The 22677-nt window shown below is 31.4% G+C and overlaps 3 protein-coding genes across 4 annotated transcripts in view; 1 reads left to right on the forward strand and 2 right to left on the reverse strand.

Annotated features, from left to right (window-relative positions):
- The first annotated feature begins 2285 nt into the window (after positions 1 to 2285).
- Positions 2286 to 9506, forward strand: LOC111632784 (guanine nucleotide-binding protein subunit beta-like protein 1). The gene is made up of 3 exons (XM_023377306.1): positions 2286 to 2526; positions 4895 to 5042; positions 8713 to 9506. The coding sequence occupies exons 1-3, from the start codon at positions 2380 to 2382 to the stop codon at positions 9378 to 9380; spliced, it is 963 nt and encodes a 320-aa protein (XP_023233074.1). The 5' UTR covers positions 2286 to 2379; the 3' UTR covers positions 9381 to 9506.
- Positions 9450 to 22667, reverse strand: LOC111632785 (protein SON-like). Of its 2 annotated transcripts, XM_023377307.1 has the most exons (10): positions 22472 to 22662; positions 21562 to 21707; positions 21116 to 21472; positions 18309 to 18413; positions 18085 to 18198; positions 14844 to 14915; positions 14445 to 14592; positions 14305 to 14370; positions 10776 to 10891; positions 9454 to 10702 (listed from the first exon to the last, which is right to left on the reverse strand). In XM_023377307.1, the coding sequence occupies exons 1-10, from the start codon at positions 22578 to 22580 to the stop codon at positions 10571 to 10573; spliced, it is 1365 nt and encodes a 454-aa protein (XP_023233075.1). In that variant the 5' UTR covers positions 22581 to 22662; the 3' UTR covers positions 9454 to 10570. The 2 variants fall into 2 exon arrangements, with proteins under 2 accessions (XP_023233076.1, XP_023233075.1); XM_023377308.1 differs by lacking the exon at positions 14844 to 14915 and having other exon boundaries at positions 9450 to 10702; positions 22472 to 22667.
- Positions 22622 to 22677, reverse strand: part of LOC111632791 (altered inheritance of mitochondria protein 21-like) — a 14806-nt gene continuing 14750 nt past the window's right edge. Inside the window, exon 5 of the mRNA XM_023377318.1 lies at positions 22622 to 22671. Coding sequence (XP_023233086.1) covers positions 22622 to 22671 — 50 coding nt within the window. The remainder of the gene's footprint in view (positions 22672 to 22677) is intronic.

Raw genomic sequence — 22677 nt, forward strand, 5'->3', positions numbered from 1 at the left:
CCTAACCTAACCTATTCTAATAAATTACCATAATTATTACCAACCAAATTATTAGAATAGGTTAGGTTAGGTTAGAACGTGCATCCCCACTGTTTGCTGGAACCAGAGATGAGCCGCCATGACGGTATATGTATCTGGAATTTAACCAAAATTGGTAAGATATGAACTATGAATGAGGGATTTGACAACCCAGAATTGTACACTTACCTGTACAAGTAAAAAGTCAATGGAACTTTTACTTGTTCCATTGACTTTTTACGATCACACGATCATAACTGATCGTGTGATCAAAGGATCACACGATCATAACTGTACGTGTGATCCTTTGTGAGATATTTGTCTACTCTCCAAGCTCCACGTGTGCTTCAGTGTGAGTGACAGCAAGCACCTATGAGCCTGCGGATTTTTACAGAGCTCTTAAAAATCAAAATTTTCTGTTAATTGTAAATATCTTCGGAAAAAACCCAAAGAATTTGAACTAGATCGGATTTCACCGATTGTATAACAATGAGCTGGGAAAGTTTACACTTAGGTGTGAAGAATGCACTGTCATTATCAACAAAAGTCAATCACGTGTCAGTTTTTTCACGCGAATGATATAAAAGCTCGAATCTCCGGAAGCTCGGGGTGATCTCTCGGAAGTTATACTTGTCGATGTGTGCATCTCGTCTCCAGGACCTCCATATAATGAACTCGATCCGACGAAAGGAGAATATACCATATAGAAGACCATAGGAACTTCTACATAACACTTAATTGCCACATAGAGCTCTCTTTGAGGTAATTATTTAAACCTGCGGACTCTCTCTCTCTCTCCCTCTAAGCGTATTTTTAGTTTAACCCTTGAGTAAGGAGTATAGTATGTTAGCCGCATTTATTCTGGGTTGTATCTAACCGCATTTAACCTATATATTGTTATAGCCTTTTTGTATCCTAGCTTAGCCAATCAATAAATGCTTTGTTATTTTGTTAAACCAGTCTCCTGTCATTTAAAGGATGCCTGCCGACTTACCAACGCACTCCCCACTCACTTTTTGCCCTCCTAGCCATCCAACGACCCCAAGATCTGGTCTTACCAGCCTGTGCCGATTAAGTGGTCAGTAGGAGATTAACCCCTGACCCACGGCTTATCTCAAACACTGAAGCACCTGTGTGAGGCAACTGTATAACATCAAATACTCCATGAACAGCCAAGAGAACTACTCAAAGCATAGGCTAAGTAGTAAAAAGCAATACTCTTAGTGGAGCGACGTGACTCCTGATCGTATGCGACATGGAAGTAGGCTGTATCTTGCAAAGAGTCACATGTAGAGGAATGGTTTATTTCACTTTCTCACTCCTATGAGTATAGTCTACAGCTCAGATAAGGTCCCAACTGTCTCATTCAGAGGTATAATTGTACCATGGCATGTTATGTACTATACTAATGTTATATTTTCACATTTGTTCTAGTGCTATGGGAGGGAATGTACACCTCCTGCATAGAACCCCAGATCACTTGCGGAATTGCTTTCGGTTCACATTGATTGTTTTGTCATCCGATGAATATCCTTTCAGAGATGTTTCTTCAGATATCCAAAAAGATGAGTGTCACTAGTTTCGAGGTCTGGGCTGTATGGTGGATAGTCAATAATCTACCACCTTTACCATCGTGACCCCATTTACGATTAAGAATATCGTTAAGCGGGGGCTTAACGTTATCGGTACAGTTGAAGATAACTTATAGACGGCCGGATGGCCGAGCAGTGAAGGTGGCAGCCTACCGCTCTGGGGAACTCGAATCCGGAAGGAATTTTTCGGGGAGACGGTCCGTTTGGATATGTCGGGTTCCGTTCTTCACCGCCCCATTGTGTGTCTGGCCGAACCCATAATGGGCTTCCTAAAAAAGAGGCCATTTTAGTGCCCACAGGGCGGAGTGTTTTAAAAAAAAAACAAGCTTCAGGACTTTATTTTTTTGTATCCATCCAAAATTTATATTCATTATTAAAAGTTGACTCGTCTGTTTTTTCTATCTCAATAGAATTAAACAACACTTCAGCTAAATTCACGAGAAATAAAATTTGGCTATTCTTAATATTTTAAATCTGGCAACCCTATGCCAGGTAATTTCACGCCATCTTATATTAATAAAAAAAAATACAGCTTGAAAAATTTATTTTATTATGACTGAATTTTTATTTAAATATAAATAAAATTTTCTTTAATATTAATTAATTAATATCTTTATACATTTTTTTAGATTAATTAAAATTTAACGACAGGGGGCATTGTCGAGCTTGCGGTTGACGAAGTAAACCAACGCCACCTAGGAAGGTGGCGTTGAGTAAACACGTGTTGGTGTTGATATTCAGTAAACACGAACGTTCAAATGAAATTAAAATGTCCAGACCACCGCCCGATCCTATATTTACTCTGAGACATCATACTGGTGAAGTTACGAGTCTTAGTTTCGTCGACGAATTATCTGATTATCCTCATCTTTTATCGGGTAGCACAACTGGTGAAGTTTTCCTTTGGAATTTGGAGGTATCAATTAAAATTCCACTTCTATAATTGAATTCTAAATTATTCCAAGACTTATTCATGGTCCTAACAGCCATTTTGGTTGTAAGATCAGTTCGGTTCAAATTAATTTATAATATATTAGGCATAAATAGGTACAAAGGCAGCTCTGAATGAGGCCCCAAATTTTAGTCCCTCTCCTAAAGCCCTCAACCACCTCATTTGTATACTTATACCTTTATTATAAAATTGGGGTTAAAGTCCAGATACGTATACCGTCATGGCGGCTCATCTCTGATTCCAGCAAACAAAAGAAAGGAAACAGTGGGGACGCACGTTCTAACCTAATCTATTCTAATAAATTACCATAATTATTACCAACCAAATTATTAGAATAGGTTAGGTTAGGTTAGAACGTGCATCCCCACTGTTTGCTGGAACCAGAGATGAGCCGCCATGACGGTATATGTATCTGGAATTTAACCAAAATTGGTAAGATATGAACTATGAATGAGGGATTTGACAACCCAGAATTGTACACTTACCTGTACAAGTAAAAAGTCAATGGAACTTTTACTTGTTCCATTGACTTTTTACGATCACACGATCATAACTGATCGTGTGATCAAAGGATCACACGATCATAACTGTACGTGTGATCCTTTGTGAGATATTTGTCTACTCTCCAAGCTCCACGTGTGCTTCAGTGTGAGTGACAGCAAGCACCTATGAGCCTGCGGATTTTTACGGAGCTCTTAAAAATCAAAATTTTCTGTTAATTGTAAATATCTTCGGAAAAAACCCAAAGAATTTGAACTAGATCGGATTTCACCGATTGTATAACAATGAGCTGGGAAAGTTTACACTTAGGTGTGAAGAATGCACTGTCATTATCAACAAAAGTCAATCACGTGTCAGTTTTTTCACGCGAATGATATAAAAGCTCGAATCTCCGGAAGCTCGGGGTGATCTCTCGGAAGTTATACTTGTCGATGTGTGCATCTCGTCTCCAGGACCTCCATATAATGAACTCGATCCGACGAAAGGAGAATATACCATATAGAAGACCATAGGAACTTCTACATAACACTTAATTGCCACATAGAGCTCTCTTTGAGGTAATTATTTAAACCTGCGGACTCTCTCTCTCTCTCCCTCTAAGCGTATTTTTAGTTTAACCCTTGAGTAAGGAGTATAGTATGTTAGCCGCATTTATTCTGGGTTGTATCTAACCGCATTTAACCTATATATTGTTATAGCCTTTTTGTATCCTAGCTTAGCCAATCAATAAATGCTTTGTTATTTTGTTAAACCAGTCTCCTGTCATTTAAAGGATGCCTGCCGACTTACCAACGCACTCCCCACTCACTTTTTGCCCTCCTAGCCATCCAACGACCCCAAGATCTGGTCTTACCAGCCTGTGCCGATTAAGTGGTCAGTAGGAGATTAACCCCTGACCCACGGCTTATCTCAAACACCGAAGCACCTGTGTGAGGCAACTGTATAACATCAAATACTCCATGAACAGCCAAGAGAACTACTCAAAGCATAGGCTAAGTAGTAAAAAGCAATACTCTTAGTGGAGCGACGTGACTCCTGATCGTATGCGACATGGAAGTAGGCTGTATCTTGCAAAGAGTCACATGTAGAGGAATGGTTTATTTCACTTTCTCACTCCTATGAGTATAGTCTACAGCTCAGATAAGGTCCCAACTGTCTCATTCAGAGGTATAATTGTACCATGGCATGTTATGTACTATACTAATGTTATATTTTCACATTTGTTCTAGTGCTATGGGAGGGAATGTACACCTCCTGCATAGAACCCCAGATCACTTGCGGAATTGCTTTCGGTTCACATTGATTGTTTTGTCATCCGATGAATATCCTTTCAGAGATGTTTCTTCAGATATCCAAAAAGATGAGTGTCACTAGTTTCGAGGTCTGGGCTGTATGGTGGATAGTCAATAATCTTCCAGAGGTGTGGGTTGATGGTTGGTTGAGACCTCTGAAAGAAACCATCTGTAGAAAGGTATTTTAGCAGATATCAAAGCAATCAGCTTGGTCTGTCAATGGATCCACAAACAGGAGGTAAATATTCACTCCCATATTGTTGAGACAATTCATAATGTGAATACCTTTACCTCCTCCTACTTCTGTTATTTCTTAGCATAGATGCTTTAGTGCTTCTGCCTCTTCCAACATTTCTTCTCTATGTGTAAAAGTATGGTGTTTATTTTAATATCATGTCACTATAACACCTAAACAGTGAAGCTTGTAGTTTTATAGTAGTTCTCAATTAGAACTTAATATTTTTTGAACACTTTAAATATTAATATCCTTTTGATACTTTTAATATGACAAATTAGATTGACTTTGATTTTATTTATAGACCTACAGAGTCGACAATAAATTGGAAGCACACGAAAATAAACACATTCTGTGGGTCGAATCTCTTGAAAATAATATTTTCACGCAAGGGCGAGACGGTTTAGTGAACATCTGGAACTACGACGACAACGAAAAATGGAAAATTAGTAGTAAGTAAACAATATAATTTACGTATATTTTGCTTCTAACAATTTGCATTGCCGAATTTTTATTTTCAATTCAAAGAAAGACGTTATCACTATTATTATATAAACAACTCAACAAACCGGATTTTTGATCAAAGCCAGATGATCTGCCAAATTATCATTATTGTTCTTAAATTAATCAAATAGCACAATTACCAAGAAAATCTTGTGCAAGATTCACATAATAGTCACACTTGCAACACTAGTCAAGAGCCAAATTGCTTCTGAGAAAATATTAACAAATTCTTAGTGTTTTTGGTTTACTGAATGTGAATTTGACTTAAACACAATAATAATTAACTCACAAATTTTATTATATTATTAATTAATCAACACACAAAATTGTTAGGGATTAAAACTTTAACTATGTCTTGTACTTTTGGATTCATAATGTGAAAATTTTAATGTTTTTATGTCATGCTATTGCCATGAAACTTTTATTTTAAACTAAAAACATTCATCTAGCCACCAGCATTTCTTTTATGATTTTCAAATAATTCTAATATTTTCTTTGAAATCATAAACTTTGATTGCAAAAGTTATTACTCATTTTTAAAACAATAATCAAAAACAAAAAAGCAATCAATCTGATGGAGAAGAAAAATTCCTGCAAAATTTATATCCAAATATATCAATGATTCTGAACCAAAAAAATGTTTTTGTTAACTTTATTATTTTACAAATCAATTTTATGTCTGAAGCAAATTTCACTTCATCAAATACTAAAAAATTAGTGCATCAGAAGCCTATACACGTATGAGACAACTCTCATTGGAGATGCTCCAGAAGTTGAGTATGAGCAACAAACTGAAAGATGATACATTTAATATACAGGATGACTATGATACTTTTTTAAATGGTAACAAAATCTTTAATTTGCAAGTTGTGTGAAGCATGCTGATCCAAGAAAAGAGAATTGCTGTGGTTTGGACATGTTTGAATGGATTAACATACATGGAAGTACCATCAAATCCTCGGCCCACCAGTGGCCAAGTGGTTTTGTTCCCTGAACACTGGTAGTTCAGTCATGGGATCACACTTCATGATGACAGGCTGGCCACATGGAGTGTCGGGTTTTCTCCACATCTTTAACACCTAAAAAGGGGCCAGTTACCTTTAAAAGACCTCCCGGAAGGCATTCTCCCAGGCAGATCACCCAAGTGTGGCATTGCTGTGACTAAACAAACAAACCATCAAATCCTCCTGTTCCACAGCCTTAAAGATCATGACACATTGCTTGATGGATGGCATAGTCCTCTTTCTCCTCCTCCAGCTTATGTAACACCTGACACACTATGCAAGTTTTATGAGTTTGTAATGAAAGATCTCCCATACTGTCAGTTGTGGCACAGTGAACACTCTGCTTAATCCACTGGTTGACGACATAGACTCAGTTTCTACATATTTTGTCAGGTATGGTGGGTCTTCTGGAACATTGTGTGATCATGTATATTAACCATTCACCTGAATTTAGTAACAAACAGTCTGATATTGGAACTGGTAGGAACAGACTTAATGAATTTCTGGGTGAGGATTGTTTGTACTTCTGTATGTTAATCCACTAAAACATGTGCGAACAACACTTATTCTCTTTTCTTGGATCAGCATGTTTCACATGACCAGTGTACAAATGATTTTATTACCATTTACAAAAATGGATTGAGACTTTTAGCAATGAATTGGTGATGAATTAATCAGATAATTACAGGTATGCACTGTGTAATGTGAGATCCCATAACATTGTAATGGAGCTGAAAAATTCATAGCTGCCTTTTGTACGTTCAGATATATATTGGTTTTATTTGAATAATAAATGTCCTCAAATAGTAATCACAGATATTCCTTAAAGTTTGAAATAATAATACAGGTACACTACACTGCCAAATTTCTGTCACTCTTGGTTCCAATGCTTTCTGGACTAACCAAGGTATAATAATTTGTCAACACATCTCTAACCCACTAATTATGTATCTAAAGTATACTATGGATTGCTAGAAACTTAAATAAATAATAAATGTAAATAACATTTGGCACCACTCTCATCTCTTAGAAGCCATAGCTAGGGTTAAATTTAAACAAAATAAATTAACAATATCACAACCAACAAATGCAGCATAACATAAATAAACATGGCAATCAAGTAAACTAGTTTGGTGGCCACAGCATTCCTCTCATAATTTTGAATCTGAAGTACAGGAGGTGCCAGAAATTTGGTTGTGTACCTGTAATAGATGCAGTTACTATTCAAGGATTTCCAAAAACTTTGGAAACAATGTAAAATTAATAGATAAATAAATATGGTCCCTAGCTGCCTTAGTTTATATTATCAAACTTTAATGGACAATGGAATATGAAGAATACACAGTATAGAGTAAGTTTATTTTTCAATTATTTTCCTATTGGTGGTATGTAGAAAGTAGCATTTGTTAAAAAAAGACACCAGTTGCCATATCAAGCATAATTTGCTTTAAGCAGGGTTAGAAATTAAGAATATTTGCCTACTGGGCAACTAACAAATATAGCTTTAGACCATGTTTTGAAACTGTGTCATATCTTTATATTTGTTTTATAAATGTAGCGTAATAATGATCACTTGGCACTATTCATTCTTTTTATTTCAACGAATATTGAAATAAAAGAATGAATAGTGCCAAGTGATCGTTATTACGCTACATTGCGTTTATAAACAAATATAGCTTTAGACTTTTGATTTCTCAATAATGAAGCCAGTTATCCAACTGCAGGATTCATTTTTTTTTATACACTACCAAGTAATGCAAAAACAAAATTACACTGCTTACAGTCATTTATTAGATCTACACATAAAAGGAATCTTGAACGTTGCTGGTAACCTACAAGACAATCATTTATAATAAAGACTTAGAAAGAGTGTAATTTCTAAGTGTAAATTCTTATTGGATGTATTCATTATTTTTTTATAATTTTACTTTGAGTTTTTAAATTAAAATGTTTTTGACAAACAGAAAAGAATTATGAGATAAAAATATACACAAAACTAACAACTTATTGGATATTTAATAAAATTTATTAGTCAATGCATAAAATGAAAACATAAGCAGCTGATTAAAGAACTCATTAATTGGGTATTAGTATTGTTAATCATTAAAGTGAAATTGTTATTTAAGAAACTTACAATTTTTCCATATTTAAAATACGGTAAATTATTGGTCCTGGTAAAAATCACCCTTTTCTTAAGATACGTGCCTCTACTTCTTTGTGTTGAATACAACTTGTCTACCAGGACTTGTTATCTGAAAGGAAGTAAATCCACACAAATTTCTATTAAAATACTTTAATTGTAACCCTAACCTATTAAGGTTACTATAACAGCCAAGTGATCAAATGAAAAACTCTTGAAAAATATCATGAATTAGCAAATGCTACAAGTACAAGTTTCATGATGCTGCCAGTTATGCTTATGTTAATTCTCACAAGTTCTATAACACTGAGTTACTGTATATGATTCTTTTACATTTGTGTTGAAAATGGGGTTAAAAACATTAAGATTTGATTTCCTTAAGTTAGTAGTACTTCATGTTAGATGTAATTTATGCAAAAACTAGAAATTGTATTAACTTATATCTTGATCCTTACATAAATTTCTCTCTTACAGGAAGTATTCCAGCACCAACAGCTGGATTTTGTCAGTGTGATATTTCAAAATTAAAGAATTTGATTGCTGTACCAGGTGAGAAAGCTTGCCAAATAGATTTGTACGATCTTGAAAAATGTAGTTTGGTATCAACACTCATACCAGAATCACCAGATAAATATGGAATGTGCATTTGTGTAAAATGGTTAAAGACAGAAAACTATATTCTCTGTGGTTACGAAAATGGAAAAATTATCCTTTGGGATGTAACTCAAGCAGCAGTAGTATCAGAGTTAATGTGTCACAAGGAACCAGTATTTGGATTAGATTTTGATGATTCTGTGAAGTGGGAAGGAATTACCTGTTCGGCAGAAGAAAAGCTTTGTGTATTTTCTATGAAAAATTTTTCGAGTCTGGTAGAAAAGAACTGCATTGTTTTGCCAGTGACAGGTGCATCTTCTGTTGCAGTGAGACAAGATGGTAAAATTGTGGCATCTGGAGGTTGGGATGGAATTATTCGCCTGTTTAGCTGGAAAACACTGAAACCGCTTGCATATCTAAATTTTCACAAATCAGCTATAAACAGTTTGAAATTTTATGATGGTAAATCAGAAAATCATGCAAAACTATTAGCTGCCGGTTCAAAAGACAAAAGGATAACACTCTGGTCCATATATAGAGATAAATGACAGTTTATTATTTCTTTGTACATGAAATTTCAATATAAACAAATTGCTTGGACACGTGTATCTTGGAAAAATATTTTGTTTTCACAAAATATCGTGTTGCGATCTTTTAATAATAAAACTCAAAAAAAATTGTCTTTATCGAGTACATTAATCATTTCTATTGCTACATTTTCGAAAGTTATCGTATTAAGATTTAAACAATCTTTATCACAATGTTCGTAAATGCACTTTAACAGATATAGAAATCACAAATATCTCATAAGTAAGAATAATTTTTAACTGCTGTCTATCAGGTATAATTTATGGTTTGACCGACATTTTGAGTATAAAAATTTAACATCTTTTTCTACGCAAGAAAATGTTATATTTTATAGGTCCATAACAAAATGTAGACAAGGTAAAGCATTTTGAATTGCACATGCAAATACCTTTCTTGTCAAAGACCAAAGTATCTACAAGACGATATACACTTCATCTCCTCGACATTAATAGGAACATAGCAACCACACAACACAACAAGGTCTTTTCCAAAAAAAAAAAAAAAAAGCAACTTAGAGTTTGATTTACCATTTTACTTTGAATTTAAAATGTTCCTAGGCATGTGGAACAGTACATCTTAAATTCAAAGTAATAGTGTTTATGATAATTGATTCTTGTATATTTTAACTATTTGAAATCCATATATACATACACAGAAAATTGCATTATTTAAATGATTCTACATCAATGTCTCCCTTTCATACAATGTTAAAAGGAGCTATCCAGGATAAAATAGAGCAGAATGATCATCCTAGTAAAAAAGTTACATGTTTTACTTTCTTATTGAGCTAAGATAATCATTTTGAATATTTTTCATTGTTTGTCAAGAGATTTGTTAAATTGAACATCTCTCGTCATTAACATGCATATTGATTAATTCACAATACATTCAATTTTTTGATTGATACACTACTCGTGAATTTTGTTACATTAATTTCAAATTTTATAAAATTGTTTTACATTAATTGTTTATAGTGATGGTTCTTAAACTTAGAACAAAATATTTCAATAAAAATAAATGGTTTTGTATCTATTTTTTGAAGAGTTATTGAAAATTACATGATCAAATAAATAATGTGGATGTGAAAGTCTTCCTTAGTAAAAATATTTGTACATCAAATTTACATTGCATAAAAATTTCTTGATAATAATTACAGGGGATTGTTGAGATCTCTTGGGAGTAGTCCCAATGACTGGAGACACACAGCAGCTGCCTGAGCCTTAGCGTGTTTTTTATTTGGGCTGGAACACGTGGGTTGATAAACTACTCCATTAATCCTCACCTATTAAATAAATTCCGAATTATTTAAATGGGACATAAATGTATTATTGAGAAAATCATAAAATGAAAATTACCCTGAACAAAAATGTTTTTCTGTGGTCAGGTCCATTTTCATCAATAAGCTGGAACTCTGGAGCTCCCCATTTTCTCTTGGAACATAATTCCATCAGAGCAGAAACTGGGTGTTTACCTAAAAATATTTCTAATTGTATGATAAAAACCAAAAACCCAATAGTACAAAGTTAGCTTTTTAATTTGTCTGTAAGGCATAATCCAATTGTCAAGAGAAACAAAAATCTCACACTAGAGTTCATGAAAGAAGAAATGTCTGACAACTACAAAATGAATATATTCAAAATTAATTAGTAAAAACCCTAATTAGGGAAAAAGAAACTAACAGAAGAAAAACTTTGTATGCTAATGTTTTGCAAGGGAAAAGTTTGGTAGTGTTTGGATAGCTATATATATATATCTGTTCGGATATCTCTGAATAGGGATACCTTAATGATCATCCTGTAAAGGTATTTTCATGCATTGAAGATTAAAATTTGGCATGTAAAACCAAATATTTGAATTTTTGTGGTATGCTGGAGGTCATCTTTCCATTACATCTGCATTTCTCAAATTTTTATTGCCATATTTTGTCATGAGTATATGCAGGTTCAGTCTATAATTTAAGCAACTAATAGCATGTGACATATCAACCAACAGCACAATTTATGCATTTGCATTAAATTTTAATGCAAGCAGTTGTGATTGAAAAATATCCACTTAATTTTAGCACGGAAACTAAATTTGACCAAAATACTCTAATAAGTTTAAACTGCAAAATGCCATCTACAACTAAAAATAACAAATGTGAAACCAGACTTCACAAAATTAATTTCTTCCATCTCATTTCAATAATTATAAAGTTGAAATTGAAACTAAAAAATTGTTTTGCATGTTATTTGTTTTTTTAATATTTGCATAAATATGAATAAATTCTCCCAAATTACTTTTATGTGAGAGATTTGTACTATTATTACTAAACTTATTATTAAAACTTTAGTGAAAGCTTAATAAAGATTGTATCAGACACTTTATTTTTGATAAGAATTGTGCTTCCACTCAAACCATGTCACTGAATGAAAATAATCCTGCATACACTGTAATAAAACATACATATATTTATATATGTATGTATTATGTATATAAGTTTGGGTGTGTCAGAGTTAATGGCCAACCATTTAGCTCTTCTAAAGTCAACATCTTTTAAGGAAGAAAAGATGTTTGAAATAATAATCATTAGGAAATGAACGGTTTACAATCACAATTTTGCTTAAGGCTACCACCAATTACACAAAACAATAACAACTGGCAGCACTCTGATCAAAATTTATTGCATTGATTAGATATACAGTATATGAATGTGCTGAATTTTGGTTTATTGTCATCAGCAAATTCCACATTGACTGCAGCTTGAATGACAAACTAATAGCATGTGTATCAATTGTTTTTTGCTGTTAGAGCCAATGTCTGACTTCAATATATAAAAGATAAATACATTATCTTGAATTTGTTTCTCTATTTCAAATGTATTACTACTTGAAATAAAAAAAAATTATTATAAAAATCATTTTACAGCTAGAATTCTGTAGTCACAATAATCATTTAAGAGTGTCTTAAATCTTAAAATTAAATTTTATTTGCATGAATTTGAATTAATGCATTTAATAATTGAAATTTCGAATTCCCTCAAAACAATTAAATATTTTATTATAAATTTTTAATTACAGTCGATCCCCCATAACACTGTTGATTTTTTCGTTTCATATGAATTCCATGTTGTACGAATCACTTAGATTTTACAAATACATGTGCCCGGTTGTGAACGGCTCATGTATTTGTAAAATCTAAGTGACTCGTACAACATGGAATTCATATAAAATGGAAAAATCATCAGTGTTATAGGGGGTCGACTGTATAATAAATTACAAAGACTGAATACTATAATGGAATATAACAACACCTAATTATTACTATTTTCAAAAATTAACTCTGGTAGTTATTTTTATTAGTTTAGACTAGAAAGTTCAATTTAAGAAACAAATCTTTAATATCCAGCATCAAAATTTAACAAGAATAAACACTTTTAGCTAATTTACCATATAAGCTAGCATACAAATTTACTTTTTAAACTTGAGAAAGCTTTCTGAAACTAAAGACTGACTTTGCAGCAGGGACAAGTTCTGAACCTTTTCTGCAGAATATTAAGCAATTTCTATGCACCCATAAATATTTCCAACTAAAGCTCATATTTATGTTAATCTCTATGCAGTATTAAATAAATTTATTAATAATAATTCAGTATAAATGAATACTGCACAAGCTGGAATATACTAGTAATGTTTTACTACCATATACTGTAAGTACCAGTTTATCATGCTCTGTAAACTATAGAGTAATATACCAGTAAGCTTGATGTACTGTACAATGAATTTCTTATCAAAATAACTTGGCCTACTAAATATTTTTAGAAGTTGTTTAATGTCTTACCTGGACCCTATTGCTTGCATCCCTTTTTATGCAAGTATCACATATTGAGCAGTTATTGCCTCAAATGAAAGTTATATGATATTTATTATACATTTTGGGCATGGATTACCATATACTGTAGCCACATTTCAGTTCTACACTACTAATAATACTATATGACTCAACCCCCAAACATGTGGCAGGTTGAAACCAAAACTTTAAAGCTGAAAATCTTGAGAATGACTTGTATGCCAGCATACAATATAATTATTTATCATCAGCTTCCAGTCAAATAACAATATTCTAGAATTGTTCATAACCTCAAGAATTATCAATTCTTGGAGACCATAAGTTCTACTAATATTCCAGACTACAAAAAATATCTCCCTAAGAACCTGCACTTGTATATCCAAATTAACCTAATTTATTTAACAATCTACATTCCCTAGAATTGCCCATAACTTCAAACTGCCCAGCTCTTGTAATATAAGAAAGAATTAAAGAACAAAGATGATATATTAAATAACAGGATTATAACAGAAGGCTACTCTCCACACTGGAATCAATATCTAACTAATTGCCTCTTATCACAAGAAAACCTTCATTTTTTATTAGAGAATCTTTAAAAAGTTTAATACAAAAGCCCTGTAACACCAACATTGGCAAACTAACTGATATACAAAAACATTTTTTCCGTTCCCCGTATAAAAATTTTTTTTTTTTTTTAATTTTTTCACCACTGTTCAATCTTTGCAAATCACTGGAACAATGTTCTGTTTTAAATGATTGTTGTTCTTGAAAAAGCTTGATTGATCAAATGAAAATGTTCACTAAAATTAAAATAAGAATGCTAAATATTCTTTATAACTCATTAAATTTTTCAACCTACATCATTGAAAATAAGGGTACACTTTTTATAATTCATTCATATCCATAGTTCTAGAATCCTATAACATAGACTATTCTCAACTAGAATCTAAAGACAGCTAATTAAATTGTCCAAAATGTTTTCTTGTTATATTTTTATGTCAAATATCATCAATTTTAGTTTCATAAGTAATTAAAAATTTAATATACTGAAATTACCTGAAAGATCTTTAGCAATTGGTTGCGGTGGAACTTTCTTTGATATGTCATCATCTGATTTAAGACCTAATATAAAGTATTCAACAGAAAATGAATGTTGTTGTTCGGAGAAAGATGTTTAGCAGGGATCAGTAGCTTACCTCTTTTATCAGTTTTAATATCAAGAAGAAGAGGTTCAAGTACACCTTCCTTATTTTTTCCTAATCCCTCTCCAGGATTCCATCCCATTTTTCGTAAGAGATGCATACCTATACCTTCTCTAACAGGCATAGCTCTACTAAACTGATCCTAAAAGTATTACAAATAGTCTTAAAATATTCCACATCTGAAAGATGCTTCATCATACAATTTTATTTTAAATTATCTCAATATATAACATTCAATATCACTCCTTTAATCACTCAAGAATAAATTCTGTATGCAATACTTAAATTTTAATTTAATAAAAAAAAAAGTACTCTATACATTTAAAATTATGCTGTAGAGGGAAAAAATTTATCAAAATTATAATTAATGAGAAAAATTTAATTATTTTATACTGTGAAATATTTCTTCTGAAAATTGATAAGATTTTCTTTGGAGTTAAATCTCATTTCTGAAAGAAAGTGGAACTAAAACAAAAAAAAAAAGAAAAGAAATATCTTCATCTAATATAGCAACATATTTACTGATAAACAAATATAAATTTCAATATATTTACCATTTATATCATTTTGTTACAGAAAAATTAATATAAAAAAATAAGTACACATGAATATGTATTTACAATACAAATGCTGTTTCTAAGTAACCAGAGCTGTGCAAGCAAAGTCTCAAATGACCACTGCTTGCCAATTCAGCTCTCTTACCTATTCTAATCGGAATGTCGGCAACGACGGAGTCACCTAGAACTTCTCTTCTGCAGTGCAATGGACAAATCGCAGCACATCGGGAAAGATTCTTTTGAAAGAATGCCTGCAACAAGCTCTCAGCCAATTACCTTTTTTTGTCACAAACTTGCTTAATGCTAGGCTACTGTGATATTCACTTTGTATATTTATAAAATAAAAAAAAATATATACATATATAAGCAGTGAAAACTACAGTAGCCAAATTAGCCTAAACACGTTTGTAACATATTACATTAGTGGTCTAATTAATGTAGTAACTTTAAGATTAAAAATAGCTCATTAAGGAAATTTGGAGAGAGCCTGTAGCAGGCTGATCAGAATTTGTGTGACATAATACATTAGTTGTCAGCAATAATAAATATTTTTTTTAAAAATAAACAAACAGTTTAGACTTATGCTATCTATATGTTAACTAAGAACTATTCTATCAATTTAGTCCTATTAATAAATATTACTACTACTAAGATTTTTAAAATATGTTATTATATTAACATATTTTTTCTAATCTGAACTATATTAAAAAATATATATTAAATAACTTTGAATTCTTTTAATTTTATAAATCTTTACAACTAAAATAATTATTTATAAATATCTAATTTGGTCTCAAATTATTTACTAAAAATTATATCTATGTTTATTTGCTGACAAAATATGTATTATAACTCATTATTAGATATAATATTTCAGATTTAATTTGCAGTTTATGTGAGTACTGTTACAACTATTGTTCATTAGTAAAAGGTCAACTTGATTTGTCTGCCATATATTCCATTTCTATTGAACATGCCATTTTCCTTCTTAATTCATGGAGCTAGCAGTCAGCTAAACACTATATTCGCTATGGTGGCTGTTCACTGGCTGTCAATGACAGTTGAAAACTTACATGTGGTAGGGTGTGTTTGTAAGTTTGGTAAATCAAGATGGTAATGTTGACAGTGGTTGTATCTGGAAAACCAGATGACCAAGGATGTTAAAGATGTCAGCCTACTGCTTTGGAAGACCCAAGATCAATTCCATCATCTATTCCAGTGTTTTTCAACCTGTGGGTCGCGAAGCCTTACACGGGGGGTCGCGGGTAAAAGAAAAAGACAAGTGTTTGTAGGTCCTACACTACATTAAAAAAACTACAATTTCAGCGAGAAGTTCGTATCTGTTTATTATACAGTACAGTTGGTTTTTTGATTGACATTTAGGTCCGAATGATGGGTGTCGCCTGGGAGGGTATGGCCCACCCCAGAAAATGATTGCCGAAAAAGTGTTGAGCTGACATGTAAAAAGAAATAATAAGTAGAAAAGTAGAAGTGAGAAACCCTGTTGGTATAATGTTATAAGAAGGAAGTAACATACTACACGTGTCTTAAGCTATTGTCGATTCTCCTTAAATTCTCATTTTAGTCAACAGTAATTTCTCTCAACAGAAAGAAAATTAAATACGTAATTTTTTAAATCACTGATATAGTTTTAATATGTCCCTAGGGGGGACATAGTAAAACTATTGGTTGAAAAACACTGGTCTATTCCAACAAGATTCAAACAAAACTTCAACTAGAGCAATAGTGTCGCATCAATAGTGATCAATGCCAATGCCTCTGCCATTTTTCTCCAAATGTGACAGAATTCCATTGATTCCTTCCTTCCCATATCTGCCAGTTTCTTCCCATAAGTTTGCTGTGCAAACTTATGGGAAGAAACTGGCAGATATCAACAAGTTGCTGTAAGGGAGATACAACAGACAAATCAATTTGATGTAAAAGACACTGGGTTTGCTGTAAATTTCAACCTAAAATACTATTGTTTTATAGTAATCATCAGATTTATTATATTTGAAATGGACAACTGTTTATTCAATCTTACTGATTTAATTTTATTCTATTCATAAACATCATTTTAAATTTTATTGAAATGTTCCTAAGTAATTTATTTAAATTAATATTTAAGATGAAGAGATTTAAATTAATTCACTCAAGGCTCAGGAGAAGGTGGCAGGTCAAAATCAAGATCTTGAAAAGATGATACAATGTTAAAAGAATCTTTGAGGAGGAGTCATAAACAAATCAGAAGCAATCCACAATCTGACTTGTAATGGAAATGGAGAAGTGAGAAATTAATTTATTCTAATGGTTTAAAGTGATAAATCATAAAAAGAAATTATATATTAATAGTTTAATTTGCTTGCAAATAATTACTTTATATGAAAACAATAAAATAAAATAAATACACAAATATTTTTTTTTAAATTTATGAATAAAATAAAATAAATAATTTAAAAAGAAATTAAAATCATATAGATTTATGATGATAAGGATCATTAAATTAAATTTTTAATGATGATGATAATGATTTTAAAAAATGAAATACAATTATTTTCATGAAGAAATTCAAATACAAACAGATTATATGTATTATAAATTTTTCAATCTGATTAAAAAGTTATAAAACTTCAAAACAAAGAAACAAAATTTTTATATTCATAGCATCTTGGTCAAATTTTAAGAATAACCGCATAAGAATGACAAACAGGATGTCTACAATATAGTGATCAATAGCATTTAACCCATCAAATCAACAAATTGTAAGAGTTAATGAATGTTTTTAGCCACAATTCATTTATTTGCTGGATACAAGGTTGTTGATCACTATATTTTAAGAATAATTTAGCTTATGTGAATGTTTATATGAATGTGTATGCATGCATATTTATATATAATAGTTTAATAATAATGTTTTGTTATTGATGTCGGCTTAAGTATTGTTTTTTGCAAATTAAATTTGAAACTGTTTTAAAAATAAATTGTTTGTTTTTGGACAACAACCTTAACCAATTAAATGAATTTTAAAAATTGTATGAAATTATTTCTGTGTATTTTTCTACAAATACTAATCATACCTTCTTTACCCAAACTGGAACAGGTCCAGTTAATTCTTCTGGACTAAGAAGCCGTATATCAGTACTACCTGTATATTGACCAGGAAGTTGTTTAGACTGTACCCAGGCTTGCATCTTAAAAAAATTTTTTTTAAATAAATAAAATAATGAAGAGTTTAAACTTAGTACAATGAACATAATTCAACTGAATTATTCATAAATCAATAAAGAATTAAAGTTTTTACTTTTTGTTGGGACTGAAACATTTGGTTTAATGCTTCCACGTCATTTGGATTCTCTTGTAATTTCCGAATGGCTTTTAGCCTTTGAGAAACAATTGCAGTAAGATCCTAAAAAAAACAACCATTTTTATTTTCTAGTAATATAATGTATCATTGATGTAGGCAGCCCTCACTTTTCATATACATTTCTTACTATAAATTTAGTTTTTCAAAACACAATAATTTCTACTTTTATAATTATTATTATTACTAATTATTGTCACTCCTCTTATCTTTATAGATAATGAAGGAGTCATCTATGTATAAGTTATATTATACATTCATTTGTTTTAAATACAAAGTGCTTCAAAGGAACATTAACACTAATATGGAGGTAACTTGTTATGCATTAAATGTCCTCTGCATAGTTCTGAAAGAAGTCACAACCCAATTGTGGAGTTCTCAATAAAGTATGGCCCCACTATCTCTGCCACAGTGTCTGTGCATGTTCTCCATATAAGTGTTGACATTTTTTGAAGCATTCTGTAATAAGGTCAAACAATCCTCACCTTTTGGACAACATTCTCTTCCATATACAATATTTTGATACTCCATTTTTTGCACATCTAATTCAGATTTTCATTTAACAAATAAAAATTTCAAGCTATTATTCAATGTTTTCTGCCAGTTTTGGTTTGGTAATGTCAAAATCATTTGTGAAAATTAATTTTTATTGTTTTTTTTCTAAACAGAAAAAAGTTTCTACATTTATCTATATATCTCTTATCTACAGTTTAAATAAAACATTTTATGTTTAAAATATGTTCATTGTAGCAAATTATTGATAAAATTTTACTCTCTCATTGAGAGAGTTCATAATTGCAAAATTACAAAAATGAAAGACTAATACAAAAACATTTGGAAGCCTTCAATATGTCCATTCCAACCACTGAACACAATCAACACTAGACTTTTTGTAATTTTATAATATATTTTATCCTGGATTTTTAAAATTTTACAGTTCATAACTTTTCTTTTTAGCTTTCTGCAAATGGAACTCCCTTTACACACTGATATTTTCATCACATTTTGTGGTGGGGAATCTATTGGTGAAGTTTCATACTGCAATCTTGAACCACCCTGTACAACTATAACTTTATTGTTTGACCTTTAAACATTTGACTTTCACATTTTTAGAAACATATCACATCTGAAAGCTGAAGATTGCCTGTATAAAAATGAAAATTTGATGATATACTAGTTCAAGGCTGCCCAACCTTTTCATGCACAAGTTACTTTTTCTTCTAAGAGTAACATTACAATCTACCATCATAAGAAAATGGCACACCTGTTTTGCTATTAGCCACTAAACCATTAACAAATTATGTAGTGCTATAAAGAAAGGATTCCAAGTACATTTGTCTCTAGATGCTGAGTCATCATAAGCACTATAAAATTGTTTAAACTACAATGGAACCTCGATTATCCGGACCTCTATTATCCGGATTGTTCAAAATAAACAAAAATTTTGCGAATTTGCTGATTTGCACTTGGCGAATTACGACACTGTTTATGTACGTGATGGAATGCATAACATTTTTTGTTTCAACAACGTCTCACCCGGCACAGTGGTCGTAAACTCTTAAATATATTTTGCGTCATAATAAAAATATAACTTGACATACGTATTTATAAATAATTTATATTCAAANCGAGCATCATAAGGTCTTTTTCTGGATGGTGATGGAGATCTGTTCATAATGAATTCAATACAGTTTGAAAAATCTTTATGGATTTTAACTGATCTGAACATTTAATAAATTTAAACTAAATACTTTCAATAAAATAATGGGCTTTATCAGAATTATCTTAACTGTTTTTAAGATCTGTTTAAAGACATTCAAATAATATACATTCTTTACCTAGATCTTGATCTTTTAACTGTTTTTGAACTTTTTCTTTCATGATGTCTTGAAGAATGATGTCTGTAAGAAATGAATTATTAAATAATAGAATTATTAATATTTACAACCAATCATTTTCACTTAGCATCATGTTCTAAATGATTCAATAGCATGATTTACTGTATTTTAAAATACAGAATATTCACTTTAACATTTATCCAGAGGTGCAAAAGTCTTTCCAGCATTACAGTGCATCAGATTCATTGCAATGATTATAGTAAAATAAGTTAATTCATTCAAAAAGAAACATGTTTACATTATGCTGTAGTTCTGTGGCAAGGAAATAAACTATTTTCCCTACCTCTTCCAATCACAAAGATAGAAGAAAATCACTTTAAGAAAATTTACCATAACATACAAAGAATCTCTGACTGTAAAGAATAAAAAACAACATTTGTTTTATTGAAACCTCCTGATGTCACTCTCATCACATTAACTTCACTTAATTTATTTATTAGAATCAACTGTAATAATATTTATTATGTGTAATGGATGAGAGTTCACGATCAACTGAAAAGCATGCCACAATTGATCGGTAGCTTGCAATTGACTGATTGAACAGGCCTGAACTAGTTAATGAAAAAATTAAAAAGAATCAGATTTCTCTTAAATCTAATAGATCACTATTGAATAATTGAAGCTAAAATAATCTTCAATTTGTTCAATATTGCTAGCACATCACTATTTCTATTCTTTTGACAAAAATAAAGAATTTTTTTATAAAGTTAGTAAATAATTTTTACTTTCTACAATACTTAAAAAAATTAATATATTTCTGTTTAAACATTATCTAAATATATGGTAAGAGCTGCCTGAATTTAAAATTATTATAAAAATAGAAATTTTTTTATTTTAAAGTATACAAACCATATCATGCATGCTAGTATTTTGTGAAACTGACTCAAAAAATGAGGTAGATTGCACAGCAGGAGCAAAAGTACTAATTACAGGTGCTGGTGGTGGTAGAGGAGGAGGGGGAGGAGGTGGTTCTTCTGGTTCTGGTGGTGTTGAAACAATTTCAGTTTGAGATTCAATCACAGAAACAGTATTTGCAGGCGAAGATTTAGAAGATTTAGTCGATGACTTAGAATCTTCTTCAACGGGAACCCACTGAAGTTCTTTAAGTCGATGCTGACTGCCGCTAGAAACAGGAAACTGTGTGCGTAAACGAGCGGCATCTGCAACTTTTTCGGCAGGCGTTTTTACTGGTAACTGTACAGCATTCTGTTTAAAAATTTTTTTATTAATTTTCAATTATAAGTAAAATATTTATCTTTCAAATCAATAAAATTTCAACCAAAAAAGTTTATTACCTTAATATTTAGTTTTATCACTGGCTGATGCTCTTTAAGTTTAAAAGGATGATGTATAAATGGAGTGTCAATATCACTTTGTTTATCCTGACTTCCATTACTAGAATTGTCCTCTTGATCTCTCTGTGATATAGCACGGCAAAAATCTAAAATACAAAATAATTTCATACTAAAAGACCTTTAAGTGTGTGAAAGTTGATTTACTAACCAATATTTTGCTATATTAATTTTAACATTTAAATGGCTGAATGAATTGTACTGACATCATAATTTGCAATTATCAGAACTGAACATATTTATGCAGAAAAGTATAAGGTTATATTACCAAGTTTTGATGTCATTAGCAAACGTTATTTCATTATATTTATTCTGAAATTTAAATAATAATAAAAAAAAGACCAGGAATTTTTCACAGATGCTCGGGACATCCCTTATCATATGGCCACACCCATTGTGATCCTGGCTAAAGCCATGATGGATATAATTAAAAAGGCCCTCTTAGTGCCTTCGAGGTAGAATGAATCAAAAATAAATACTTAACTCTCACTTTGAATTTAAAGTTTCAAAAACAAATTGATTTATTTTATCATGCTTAGATATGTCTTGATAATTATTTAATTTACATCTAATTTCAAGTCAGATTTAAGCTTATACACCATACTTTTGAAATCAAATTACACAAATATAATAAAGCCCAATAATTATATTAAAGCAAAATGATCACCAGATTAGATTAGATGTAATAAAAGATGTCACCTAACACCCATCTCTAGGCCAAATTACTTAGCATTTAATTATTAATAGCAGTAATATAGCCTGAACTAATCTGACTATCACTTGGCTTTAATCAAATTACACTTTAACTTTCATAAATAATTAGAATTTCATAAAATAATATAAATGCACATACCAGTTAATTCCTGAACAGATTTTCCTCCCGTCTTCAATGACACCCGTTGTTCTGGCCGAATAGAATCAATATTAAATCCTTTTGGTAACGTTCCCTTTTCTAACATCATTAAAACATTTTTCTGAGCGACTTGAAGTAAACGAGCTTTATCTATTTTTTCGCGAGCATCATAAGGTCTTTTTCTGGATGGTGATGGAGATCTGTTC

Source organism: Centruroides sculpturatus, unplaced genomic scaffold (assembly GCF_000671375.1).
Source record: "Centruroides sculpturatus isolate CEXI.00-Female unplaced genomic scaffold, Cexi_2.0 scaffold840, whole genome shotgun sequence".
In the NCBI taxonomy this organism is placed as follows: Eukaryota; Metazoa; Arthropoda; class Arachnida; order Scorpiones; family Buthidae; genus Centruroides; species Centruroides sculpturatus.